Source organism: Manis javanica, chromosome 12 (assembly GCF_040802235.1).
Source record: "Manis javanica isolate MJ-LG chromosome 12, MJ_LKY, whole genome shotgun sequence".
In the NCBI taxonomy this organism is placed as follows: Eukaryota; Metazoa; Chordata; class Mammalia; order Pholidota; family Manidae; genus Manis; species Manis javanica.
In genome coordinates, this window is record NC_133167.1 from 46,484,510 (window position 1) to 46,498,708 (window position 14,199).

The 14,199-nt window shown below is 40.1% G+C and overlaps 1 protein-coding gene across 2 annotated transcripts in view; it reads left to right on the top strand.

The window, feature by feature from the left end:
* Positions 1-14,199, top strand: part of SATB2 (SATB homeobox 2) — a 178,842-nt gene that overhangs the window by 140,146 nt on the left and 24,497 nt on the right. For both annotated transcript variants that reach the window (XM_037000381.2, XM_037000382.2), the window contains one exon: positions 3,801-3,998. In XM_037000381.2, coding sequence (XP_036856276.2) covers positions 3,801-3,998 — 198 coding nt within the window. The remainder of the gene's footprint in view (positions 1-3,800; positions 3,999-14,199) is intronic.

Below are 14,199 nucleotides of genomic sequence, written 5' to 3' on the forward strand. Positions count from 1 at the left end.
ACAGGTTTCATGGTGTCATTATGTTCTCCTGGTTATGTTGACCTTCATCACTTGGTCAAGGTGGTTGCCCTTTGTACTTTAACCCTGATGGCAAATCATTATCTGCTATTTCTGATGAATGACAAGATCATGGGATGTGGAACTGGAAGGAACTTAGAAACAAGACTGTCTTTTGTAGACCCCTCCTTTTACATGTAAGTTCTGAGAAGCTCCAAGAGGGCCACCACTTACCCAAAGGTCACCAATCATTTAATGTCAGACTGGGAACTTAGCACTTAGGTCTCAGGGCTCCAAGTTGAATACCCTCTGCACTTCCTAGCTGTAATTCACTCAGCCTCAGTTTTACCATACTGAAAAAGCTAAACTGACTATATGAATATTCTGCCAACCTTGGATCAAAACTTACAACCAGACTAAGGGAAATCACAGATAGGTATATGCCCACAGTTCATGGTACCTGCTCACAGAGGTGGCCAAGGCTGGGTATCAGCCGATCTTCTGTATCAGCATTTCTGAAGTGAAAATAATTCTCCTGGAATGCTCCACATAACACATAGGGAACAAAAACAAAAAAACCTACTTGAGGTTTTTAACAGAAAAAAGGAGATTTGTTTATTAATAATTCATGAGTTCCCATTGAACATGCACGACAGAAACAGTGCTATTCAATAGAGAATACTGTCATCTGTCACTGTTTTATTTGACATTTACACTTTTTTTTTTGCCTGATACTGCAAAACTTTCTTGGATGGCATGCAAAAATTATATAAATGAAAAAAACCCCAGTGTGAGGACTTGTTATCTCTTCTTTGATGGGTTCACTAGCAATACATGTATGTCTGTCCAAGCAACAGCGTAGCACTTTCTCATACATTCATTAGCCACCAAACAAGCTAATAAGAGACCCTATTGAGCAAACAGAGATAAGCATCCCAAATGAGCTGGTGGAAGGATCATGTGAATAAAAAGATGGAGGGTGAGATGGGAAGTGAGGTGAGAGAATGGGTTTCCGGAAGGTAAGCATACAAATACATGGAGTGAGCAGTGAGTCAGAATGAGGGGAAAGCATAGCATGGCTGCCGTGAAGAAAACTGACAAAATACATTGCCATTTCAGATGCAAAATAGTATTATAGATGGCATCACAGGAGCGCCACTAGTAGGGAATACCAGCATTTAGTAGAACAGCAAGTTAAGAGTTATGTGCACCTTCAGTTTGGTGCTACTATAAGGCTCTTGACAATCTTTCTGCTCTGGAGGTTAGTTATTATTTATAAAAATCACAGAACCAGCTGATACATTCATAAGCTAATTATTGAAGCAGCTGGGTACACATGGCGCAATATGTCCAAGGTGGTGAAGTATCACAGATTTCTTGGGGCCTGCTGTGGAGGGGGTGCACTGTTGAAGGCGCCATCCCTTAATCTGATCAGCCAAGCAAACACTTTGTGGGGAAACTAGATTAATAACCCTCTAAATACCATGAATGTGCTTCATCTTCAAAACCGGGTTCCCTTAAACATGCGATCAGCTCAGCTCCACCAGGGATTTGAGGAAGTTCTCTAGTGCCCTGAAACCAGGGCCTTGCTGGCTACTACCCTGTGCCAGACATTAATTTGGTTTGCTTATGGCTGCACACATGATCAGACTTGTGTCTAATTCACTCCGTAATAGCTTCAAGGTCAGGACCTTGCATGTCGGTGGGCAAATGGAGCACTACACTTCTTAGACCCCAGTGGCAGACAGCACACAGTCCATAACGAGGCTGTAGTTTGTTCTGATTGTAGTGAGTGCAGATTACAACAGCACATATAAATCAAACGCAGCGGTGAATTTTGTGTGAGACACCCCGAGTATCATAAGTGGAGATACCACTCAGCTGTCACCTGTCTCTTTTCAAGCTATGGCTTCCCACAATGCAATTCACTCCTCAGGCAGAACAGCAGGTGCTATCCTCCTTGAGGTCTGGGTATCTCAGAACTTCATCTTTCCACAGATGCAGGTTTTTGTTTTTATTTTCTGTTAAATGATTGGTCTCTGTACTATAGCCTCCCCTGGGAGATGTTAAGTATACCTGTTTGAAACATTTGAAAGAGTTCAGTTGGAGACTTATTCAGATCTGTGAAAAGACGGAGAAGCAGCTTATATTTTCCACAGATGGCTTATTTTCCATTTCAAGAATTCTTTCCTTTGTACAAGGAAACCCTTGAGGAAACACTTTGTTTTGGGACTAGGAGATTTTTAAAAATTTATTTTTCGATAGGAATACAAAATTTTACTGTCTTCAGTTTTCATATACGTTGCACCTTGAAAACCAACCATGACCTGTCTCTCAATTGAGTTGAAAAAAAAAAAAAGAAAAAATCCATGAAAATATTTGGAGAAGCATTTTCAAGCAAATGATTAGGTATCTTGTTTTCATTCTTCCTAACCCTCTAACTCTCCCTAGCTCCCAGTTTATTGCAAGAAAAGATCAGGTCTGCGCAAATGTGGCCTCTCACTTGTAAAAACAAGGCAGTGTTGTGTTACAGATTAGTTTATAAATCCCCAGTGGCTTCACAGTTCAGTGCCTACAGCTGCTGCAGATGGGCCTGGGTTTTTGTCTCTTTGCCGCGCTGCAGCCGGCAGTTGAAGGAGAAAATGGAATGATCAGGTTATTAACATGGAGGCCGTGAGGAAGAGGCGGCACAATGAGAACAGCTGGTGTTGCTGCCTTGGCTGATGCAGCGGAGATAATCAAATCTTGCCTTTTTTTGGGTAAAGGCAGAAGACACAGTGGAGAATGAAGACAAACAACGGCTTGTGATATTATATGGGGTTTTTATAATGCATGTCAGGAACTTTCATTGGCTTGCAAGTTATGATATAGAATTTGTTGAGATTTGGGGTTTATGTTCTACAAAATAATTATTGTGTTTGCTTACGCACCTTTTTTTTAGAAAAATTCTTACTCTTTTGCAAGAGGCGTGATGTGGGACAGTTCTCGTTTTTAAAATTAGTGATGTAACTTAGAAATGATGGGTTAGAAAGCTACTGGGTAAAATATTTTGACATGAGTCACTGAACGATGTTGACAGCATCCTCTGTATTATTTTCATATACTCCATCATTATTTGCATTACATTTTCTTTCTTGTGCAGTTCCGTCCGGATACCAGACTTAAGAGGCTCATTTGCAGGTGTGACCCCAACCAACTGCCTACCCTGCCTGCAGGTGTGGCTGTGGTGGGAAGGCGATGGTTAAGAGGGCCTGGGGCCCAAGGCATTCAGACATTGAGTAGATACAGTGTTTCATTCGTAGCTAAGGTGGTTTGTTTCCATTATGTGGAGTTATTGATAATTGTTAAGACTATCTTCTCCCTAGAGAATTCAGGGCTGTTTATGCTTAGACATTTTTTCTTCTTTGAATTTTCCATCTCATAATTCTTATTTGTCCATTTTCATTCTTTTTTAGAGTAGAATATTATCCAATTGGGTAATTTTTGAAATTGTAGCTGACCAACACAAGTTACTTTTTCTGAGAATTGGATGATTCTAATCTTGCTTGAGTATCTTTTGCAAAGGAGCTATAAATTAATTGAGAATATATTCAGTAGGAAGGGTGACAATTAACAGAGCATTGGTGTAACCATCTACATGGTCATCAGCTGGTTTTCAGAGTTGTCACGCTGTTTTGGTATCTCCCCAGGTTGGTAGGGACAGTTTTGGATGATAAACTGGAATGACACTTGTCTGCAGTCAAGCCGTCCTCTGCTGCTCTGCACTCTGCTGGTTTAACTCAAGTGACCTTCTCTCTCTCTAGGGCTGGCTATGTGAACTGCTCCGCTGGAAGGAGAACCCCAGCCCAGAAAACCGCACCCTCTGGGAAAACCTCTGCACCATCCGTCGTTTCCTGAACCTGCCCCAGCACGAGAGGGACGTGATCTACGAGGAGGAGTCAAGGCATCACCATAGTGAGCGCATGCAGCACGTGGTCCAGCTTCCCCCTGAGCCAGTGCAGGTCAGCGTCCCCTCCTCCTGCCACCTGAGCAGGGCTGGCAGTGCCGGCAGCTGTCAAGGGTCAAAGGGGCATACCTCACCAACTCCCTTTGGAAGGTGTCTCACACCATGTCCCCCCAAACTGAGGGCCGTGCGCACACAGAGAAATCACTGAGAAGCCAAATAAATCCAAAGGCAGCTGCTTTGCTGAGCGTATTTTGCTTATGGGATTGTGAAGCCAGAGGACTCATGGAGACTTAAATTTCCCAATCAGAAAACATAGTTCATCATTTCCGTCAGTTCATTTTCTAAAGGAAAAACTGAAGTAGCCAGAGATTTGCTCCAAAATTCCTCAAGAAGTGTTTAATTAGGCTGAGGAAAGAGCTATCCACCTGAGGCAGAGAATACCATTGAACTCAACCGAACCTTTGAGAGAAATTGAGATGGATTCTTAGAATTTTAAGATTAGTTTTTGCCGTCTTTGGTTTCTTCTCTTTAAAATTCTACCTTCATTTGGTTTGCACATTTTGTTTCCTTAGTTTTTGATCTCACTGAAAGAAATACTATTTCTTTGTGAAAATAATTGGTTTACTACTCATTCTTGCTTAGTCTAAAAACAGATCACTTTCAGGAAGAAATTACTAGCTAAGCTAATATTCCAAGGTTAGACCCCTTTGAGTTTGCCCACAAATTGTTTTGGTAAGTTATGAGGTTTGTCCTACTGCCTACTACTGTCACTCCCAAGTGCCACCAAAGAGGACCCTGGAGTTGCCGCTGTCTGAATCTCCTTTTGTGTAGCAAGAAGAGGAAAGTTGAGCAGGAGTGCACGTATTGTGCGTGTGTGTGAAGAATGGAGAAGAAGATGAAGAGAATGAAGGCAGGGTGAGGTGCAGTTTCTTGATCAAGATAGCAGAGGAGTAGTGGTGAAGGGCCTGAGAAAAGCTCTGCTCCGAGGTTCCCCTGTCTGCTAGCCCTTTGCGGCACCCTCACATGCCTAGGGGAGAAGCTGGAAGTACACTTTTCATCCAGGTATTGACATCTCAGTTAATGCTATCATGCTGTCACTGATCAGTTTTCAGAGTCACAGAATGAATTGCCCATATGATCAGAGTCCTGAATTCATAAAGCTAGGATCACCCACAGTAGTCCCTTAAAATAGCCACAGCATACCCAGTGGCTGGGTGGTAAGGTGTACAGCTAATCAGTGGCTCTGCCCCAGGGCTTATCCTTCAGGACTCACCCTCCCATTCCTTCTCCTGTTCTTTCCTGGCTGGGGCTTCATCCAAACACCAGGGCACCTTGCTGCAGATAATTAGATGGACATGCTGAGTCACACAGAGCAGTGGTTTTCAGATTTTGAGTATTAGCAGAAATTAAAATTAAAGAGGAGCCCAATAGAGTTTCACCAACCTTTCATTTTGGGAAATAAGTTTATTTGAAAAATCCAAGGGAAGCTCCCATTCATTATCCGTATCCTTTCATAAAATGAGATGCTCTTTAATATCAAACAAATTAATGAAAAAGATAACCTCAGGCAAAAAAATCTTAAAAGATAGATAAATTTAGTCACGTGAAGAACTCAATATCGCTCTTGTTTTTCTTGTTTTGATGTGAACTAGGCAGAGTTTCTGTGTTGACCCAACACAGTACAAGGACTTAGCCTCAGGGACTTTGTTTGGACTTTTCATTCAGGGTCCATCTCAGTTCAATCCAGGCAAAGTAGAGAAAGAACAGGAGTAAAAACTGATTTATTCTGGACATTAGTAGCATCCCATTTTTATCATAGGATGATTACAGAGTTGGAAATTTACAGAAGTTGGAGATTAAAATACTAAAACCTATTCTCCATTATAATTAAGGACTTCCCTTCATTTGGTTGATGGCTCTTATGCATTCCTGTTTCTGTTTTGTTTTATTTTTTTGTCCAGAGGTCCTCATCTCTATGAGCTCTCTGTGTTTAGGTAGTTAAAAGAATATTCAACACAATATTATCTCTTAGCCAGCTAGTCTGAGTAAAGTAAATCTTCGAAGTAGACAGCCAATTGATTCATGAGTTTTATTATTTTTTATGTTTGTATGTCAAAAGTAGAGTGTGCTAGCAATATTTAATGGCTGAGAAAGAATTAGCTGTCATTTTCCTTTTCTGTTTTAAGAACTTTGTGGTGGTGAACATTAACTTCTGATATCACTAAGAGAATTCACTTACTTTATAAAATGTTATTCCTAGCACTCATATCTTAGCTAAAGAGTTTACAAATAAGGTAATTTTCTCCACATTGACTTTGCTTTAGCCATTGACCTTGATCCCATAACCACTGTGAAACTCTTCAATTCATTACTTTTTTTTTGTTTTCACATTGTACCTGTCTCTCGGTGACAGTGCTTTGAATGCTGCATTTATGTTTGTCAGCAAAATACAAAGCTTTGGATTAATTATTTATTACTGTCATGATATGAAAAATAAAGACAAGTAACTGGAACTAGCCAGCAAAACTCTGGAGATTGGAGAATACAGTTGGCATAGTCTCTGTGACTTGGGAAGACTGAATTCAAAAAGGTTCTGAACTACCAAATGATGTAATTGTCCACAGGTTAAGCCATTGCATTCAGGGTTGGTATTCACTCATGCCCTTAATATCAACTACAACTTTAGGGAGACATAATTGCTTACAACATGTTTTAGGAATTTAAAAATTCATATGTATGGTAATATTCATTTGGTGATGTTACATTTTGTCTAATTAGCAGAAAATGCACCATTGGTGATTTATGAAGTATAGGTGAAGTCAGTGATTACTAAGAGCTTCTGATATATGCAGCATTTTAAAAAGCACACAGAAGTCCTTCCACTGTGATTATGGAAGGGTGCCATTTAAATTTCTTTAAGTAGTTAGGTTACACTTTTCTCCAGTTTTTTCTAAATGCTAAAGATCTGAAAGAGTGACTTTGGTGCATAATTACCCATTAGATTAGGCTGTTGAATTAGGGACCCACAGGCATACTAGATAAATGAAGGAGCTTTGTAACACCCCCTCCCCATTTCACTGCTTTATGTGATGTTGAGAAGTCCCACAGAGTGTCTCTCCTCACTGAAGAGAGGACATTTTTCATGCTGTTTGCAAATAGTTTACAAAATAATAGTCTTAATATTGCCTGCAGTTGTGTTTCTCTTTAAAAATTTAAACTCACATTTTATATAAAATCCAGATTTCATGTAACAATGTAGAAAATCAGATCTTACCCACTGTGCCACATGCCTGGAGCTGATACCGTGCAGGGCACACGCCGTCCTGCTCCAAAATCTCCATTGCCCACGCTCTGTACATGTACACACTTCCCCTCCATTCAGTTCCTGAGGCTTTGCTCCTGTGACCTCTCTCCATTCTGTGAGGCCACCTTGCCCCTGTGACTCCAGCCCTACAACACCTCAGCTGTCAAACCAAAGCTCCAAGTACCTTGACTGCATTGGTCTGATTGCTTTTGTGGTTGCCATTATGTGCCATTTGTTTGTATGATTCTAATGCCTAACACAGTCCCTTGCTTGTCTACCAAGAAATGCATGTTTGTTTGACTTCCCCTTCAGAGATGAGACTAGGTTATAGTTGAGACCAAGTTGGGCTTGGGGCCACTGAGGGGTGCTGTCAGCCTGGAGATTTGGGGGTCCTGGAAGAAAGGTTTCTTCTTAGGAAGTCAAAACTCCCAGATGATGCATAGTCTTAATGTCCTGTTAAATTACCTGCTTTCTCCGGTCCAGTATTCTCAGTCTCTTGAGGAACCCCAACTTAAGTCCCTGCTGTGTACAAGGTGACTTTCCAGGCTATGAGTATACTTTGTAAACTAGATCCATCTATACCACAGATCCTCAGAGGGGGTAATATTGCCTCTGGGAGTGAAAACTGATTTTTGGGGAACATAAAAGTTTTCAACTTAAAATGATTTGTGGCCCTCCAAAGGGCCACAGTACATAAAAAGATATGAAGTATATCTCTTGTATTAAAATTTCATAAAGTGAGGGACGTGATTAGAAAAAAAATGCTTAAAAAGTTTCCTTCAGAGGATAATAATGAATAAATAAAAGGAGGGGGCTTGTGAAATGCTAATACGCATAATATCTCTAGCCCATGTACAGATAGCTCAAAGAAGACCAACGCAGGTGACATGACATGGGGAGGCAAACTAAAATGTTCCAATGGAAAGATGAAATATATTCCATTTTCATGCCAAAACGTCAGAGATAAAATTATTTCTGTGGTTGTAGTGATTTTCTCCCTAGTGATTATTATGACCTGAGGCCCTACAGTGAATGGAGAATAGATATCCTCAACTTAGAATAAAAAACTAGTTAGGTCAGGGTATTCATTATTACCAGCTCCACTTTACAATTGGAAAAACTGCAACAGAGACACCGATCCTTGCCTGAAGCCAGAATCTCCAGCTGAGTGAAAACACAGGCGTTTCTGGCTTGTTCCCTCTGACCACACTTCTCCCTTAATGCAGTTGAGAAGAAAGGGCGTTGCTCATGCTATGACTAGGTCACTGAGTGGGGCTGATTGGGGGACATTTGCCAAACTGTTCCTGTCTGTGTAGTTTGCACTTTATTGCTTTATTATATTTCCACCACAGTGTTTCCATGGGCTATTTTGTAAGTTCAGGAATTCTGAGCTTGCTGCTCTGTGGTTTCCTGACAAGTACTTGTTTTAAAATTCCATGCTGTACACTGAGTAAGAATGTGAGACCTGGTGGGTGACAGCCGACACCAGCATTGTACTCCTTCTTGTTGGGCTCACTGCTTCCTCAGAGGATGCTCAGCATTTTCTGAGCTGCTAATTCCCTGTCATTGGTAATAACCAGTGATTCTCAACCAGGATGACTTCCCCGCTCATGGGATATTTGACAATGTTTGAAGATGTTTTGGTCATTATAACCTGGGGATGCTACTAGGGCCTACTTACTGAGTGGAGCCTAGGAATGCTGCCATATAGCCCCCAAAGCATATGAGAGTCCCCCCAAACAAAAGTTTTATCTGTCCTACAGTGTCAGTAGTGCTGGGCTAAGACAGTCTGTTATAGACATACTATTAATTGCCTAACAGTGTAAGATGAAATGTCTTAAGTACCACTGAGGCTGATTCTAAGGTTTTCCTATACAAAATCTCATAATAATAATAACAATGAGGATAATGGTGGTGGTGATGATTCTTCTTCTCTAAGAGCAGTTAGACTTTTTGGGAGCCAGGTTCTCAAAAGCAAGTCTTCTTGAAATGTTGGGAAAAACCAAGAGAGAGAGGGTGGTGTTATCTACTTTCACATGTGAGAAACTATAGAGAAGTTAAGTTACCTGCTCAAAATGAGACCTCAAATGACATTCGTTTACCCTCAGTGTCTGACTTCTGTCTGTGCTGGAGAGAACTGCCAGTGTGCAGCAGCTGGGATTCCTGAACACTTACTATTAGGCAAAACTGTTTTTGTCTATCACTTAATTTTTACTCACTCTGCTGGGTAGGTCTAGCTTTGTAAGTTTTCTTTTTCACAAGATTCTTGCTGCAGTAAAATCTGTAACTCGCTTGTGTGATGTCAAACAACTAATGTGACTGGTTTCCCTTTTCCCTTTTCCTCAGCTTTTTTGAGGTAGCTTTAGAATGTGACCCTCCTTGCTAATATTTCAATGTACCTTAAATCTACCTTTATGCTGAGGGACTTCAATCATGCCTTTCTACTCCAGCTGCATGGGCTGTATGTTTTCTGAATTTGCTTCCAAAAGGACAACTTCTAAGAAAATAAATAAGCTAATTATGTTTACAAATTCTCTAACCAGCTTAGTAAAATTTCTCCCATCTTGGATTTGTTCCAAGCTCCTCTTCAAAGCCTGCTGTCTGAGTGTGGCTCCAGAGTTTTGAGACTCTACTCTAGTCTTGAGGAGAAATGCAAATGCATACGTGCCATTTTTAATGAAATACTGCAGCAGTTGGATATAAATGGGTTATCACTTGGGAAAACTTTTGGAATCCCTGACTCCAAAATGAGGAGCCACACTAGCTGTTTTCATAGTAATATTGTGTTATCATGCATGTATTATTCAACGTGAAGAGCATTCTTCATTTCTATGTTACCAGTTAGCATTTCACAGAATGACTTTGTAATTTGTCATTCTGGAGTGCAGAGATTTGGAGTTCATCTCCAAACAGTTTTTTATTTCAGGAGATGGACATTTCCATCTTGAGTTCACCATCTTCCAAAGTGTAGTGAGCAAGTTTCTTTCAGTGCTGATGACAGAAAGTTGAAGGAGCTCATTATAGTTGGTAAATTAGACATTAGCTATGGCTTCAGTTTTTCTAGAGATTTAGGCAAGTTGATTGCTTATTTTTTTAATTTAAAGTTTCTTAAATTTGGAAGATATTTTTGTGTTTGTATTGCAGGACAAGAATTCAGCTTAATTATTTTATTGGAGGTATATTATGTGAAATTGAGGGTGTTAGCATTTCATGAAAATCTAGGTATAGGACTATGAATGTGGTTTGGTCTCTCTGAACCTGGAACTGGGAACTCAGTAGCTGCAGTTCATGGAGTCACCCTCTCCTTTGCTATTCTTCATGTAATACACCCCTTCTCTATGCACTGTCTTTCCATTAGCAAGCTTCTCCTCCCATCATCACTGCTTTACCATTTACTCCATTTCTTTGTCTACCTTATAACTTCTGCATATGACTTATAGTTTCTCTGAATTATAATTCTGCCTCCTCACAGTTTGGCCTGCCTATGACCTCTGCTCTGCTTCTTGACCTCTCCATGCCTTTATCAAGTCCAGCTTCTGTTGCCCACTCCATTCACTACTTTAAATTCTTTTAACAGAGAAATTGACTGGTCCACCTTATCCCCGTGAAGGTTAACTTCTCTGACGTTTAATTCCCATCTAGTAATGTAAATGCTTAATTTGGAAGGCACTGTATTGTAAAGGAAAAGTTTTGTTTGGAAAAATCTTAGAATGATCTCAAGAATGGGGAGTAGGAAGCTTACTGGCTAGAGACCATCTGGAGATACCTGCGAGGTGGGCTTCCCTTAAGCTGCAAAGCTAGGGCCATTCAGTAGAATATGGTTCCTAGGATCATGCATTTTCAGGATAAATGGTCACAGGAATGATTAACAAGTCTAACATAAAATTCTCACATCAAGGGAGCTTTATATGCATTTTACAATGTAAAGAGCTGTGGACATACAAGCAGTAGAAAACCAGTGCCTCAGATTGATTTTAAGTTCTGTGTATTTCCAAAGTATTAAGCCTTCTTATTTTATTGCAATTTTTCTGACATTTATCATGTGCTTTCATGTGGTCAGACACTGTGCTATAGGTACTGATAGAAATTAAACTTAGAATTTTACAGTAATCTGTTCTGGGTCTGCCTATTTATTTCTTTAAAGTAGATTCAACATTTTACTAGGCTTATCATTTTAATAATTGTAGTTAGGTTTCCGCTTCCCGTTCTTCGTGGGGTTGTAGTGTTTTTGCCGAGCAGAGCTCTCCCTATGAGTGGCTGAACCTGTGTAGCACACCACTTCCACATTAAACATCCACGGTCAGCTGCTGGTGGGAAGTGGATTGTCAGACATCTGGGTTTCACATCTCCCAGTCTTTCCTGCCCTGTGGGAACATGGAGAACCTTGGTTTCTTGAGTCACTTGCTCTCCTATAATTGCTACATTTCTTTAAATAATAGCCTTAATTTGATATTTTATATTTCTGAGAGGCAGCACAATCCCTTCAGCTCATGCTGTGGGTTACTAATAGACTCCTTGTTTTCTAGATCCTGAGATTGGATATCACCCAACACGGCTCACAGGTAAAGGGAGGGGTAAAGATGAGCTGCATCGTTTGCACTGACCCAGTGCGGCTCCCTGAAACAAGCCTCTGCCTTGCTCGGGGCTCAGAAGCCACAGGCTGTGCGATTCATTTTATCTTTCTTTAGGTCTGTTTTGAAAAGCGTTGGGTCAGCAGGGTATGCCTTATACACACTGTCGTATTCTTCTCCTTTTTGTGATACTGAATGAAACTAAGTATAATATAAAACCAACACCTTTGCCTCCTCTTGATGCCTTGTTGAATTTCATCTGTGAAGAGGAAAATTCTTACCTTTATACTTCAATGGATGTCCTGTAAAGTCTGGTTTATGGTAAAGATACTTCAAATTGATTCATAAAACTGTTTTCAGGCCTCCAATCAGAGGTATGGTTGAGAAGGCTGGCCATTTTTATTCTCACATTTTTACTTATTTATTCAACAAATACTTGTTTAGCTCCTTCAGTGCCAGATATTATTCCAGGCACCACATGTATAACAGTGAATAAACATATAGAATTTCACATATATATTGAACAGTTTTCTCTTTTACTCACTTAGAATTGCATTTTTTAAATAGATTGCATTTTCAGACATAGATTCAGTAGAATCTATAGGTTCTGTTTCTTTCTCTGATCCTAAGCTTGGGTGCCATCTCTTTGCTTCAGTTTTTCTAGCTGTTTCCAGAATGCACTGGGTAAATCTGTAAAACATTGAGTCTCTCAGAGATTATATTACCTGTAAAAAGCCAAAATGCATAGCTTTTTGAAAGTACCAAAACAGATAGACCTTCTGAGTCTATTATCTACAGTTCTAAGTAGTTCACATGTTCTACAAAGAACTGCATGTTCAGGTTAGTGATTGAGTGACATTTTAAAAGATGGTTCTGATGGAAAACGAATGGATAATTATGCCCACCCCACCCCAAATTTCTTTCCAACAACACAGATAACTCCTTTTTTGTCCTGGTCATGTTCATTTCCTTTTCATTTTGTCCACTCAGAGTGACTTCTCCAAGCAGCAACTTTATTACTTGGCAGTGGGATAGGGTCTAATTCATCGAACCAAACCCCTGAACCAAGCTACCTGGCTCATGGAACGTGTAGTTAAAGCTGTGACTGTTGTAGGGACAGGGGTGTGAACTCATCCCTCCTAATGAAGTTTTGTGGCAGAAAAATACAACCTCTTATAGGACCATGGGAGTCTGCCTCAAATATTCTCCTTAAATTTTCTACCAGAGTGCCTTTCATTCATAAGTAATTATTGATTTGAAACCTATTTAACATTTTTGCAGAAGAAACAGGAATGCACATGTTAGGAGAAGGGCTTCCCCAGGTAGGTGAAGTTCTCATAATTTTACTGCTCAGAGCAGGGATGCTAATTCCCTGTATTTGAATCAGCCCCAATCACTCAAATGAATTCATAAATCTGGGAGATGATTGAAACTGAAGCAGGGTATGAGGGTAGCTTGGGAGGCTCAGCCCCAGTTTCTGAGATTTCTGAGGCTTCATGCTGGAAACCTGACAGGTCTGGAAAACTTGATCCACAAATACATGCTAATATCGCCATTTTTATCAGGTTTTTTGGACTGCTTGATTCAAAAATATTTCAATAGAAAGTAAAGTATCAAATTAAAATTAGAGTTCTTTTAACTTGCCCTCCTTCCTTTTTAAACAAAAGTGATATAAATTGTGAAAGAGCTTATCCAAGTAGACAGACACTAGACTTTGGCTAGAAGTGTGAGGAGTATGGATAAAGGAGGAAAAGCTGCTGAAGCTTCAGAAGACATGGGTTCAATTCTAGTGACCCAATGGGAATTGGAGCTATCTGATCTTGCAGAGGCCGCTTCAATTCTATGGAAATAGTGGCGATCCCAAATCTGTAGGGTTTTTCGTGCTTACTTGAGAAGGTGATTGCATGGAAGGCACCTGAGAAATGATAGTAGCCTCTGAGCAATGTTCATATTAATATTAAGGGTAAAGTGAGAAATCTGACTCAGTTTACAATTGAACCAAGGATGATGTTGGCTTATAATTTTATAACTAGCAAGAGATGAGATGTGCCTTGCCTCTGTTAGTGTGCGTGTTGTACAATTTTTTTTTGAGGTGGACTGAGAAACTCAGAGCTGTCTGGTTTCATCTGATCTTCCTATATTTCCAAGCACTCTTCAAAGTCATTATACATTATTTAAAAGGATGTGAGAACTTTTCTACCCAGCTCTGAAAAAACTCCCTGTAGGGCATAATAAAATGTCATTGGATACAAAAGTGGGTTAGTATTTTTTTTTTAACTTTTTAGTATGAAAGAGAAAAAAGACCACTCAGCCTTTAGATGATCTCTGGGACTTCTGCTGTCCTTCTAATGCTTTAGAATCTACATATGGGTGAAGATGCC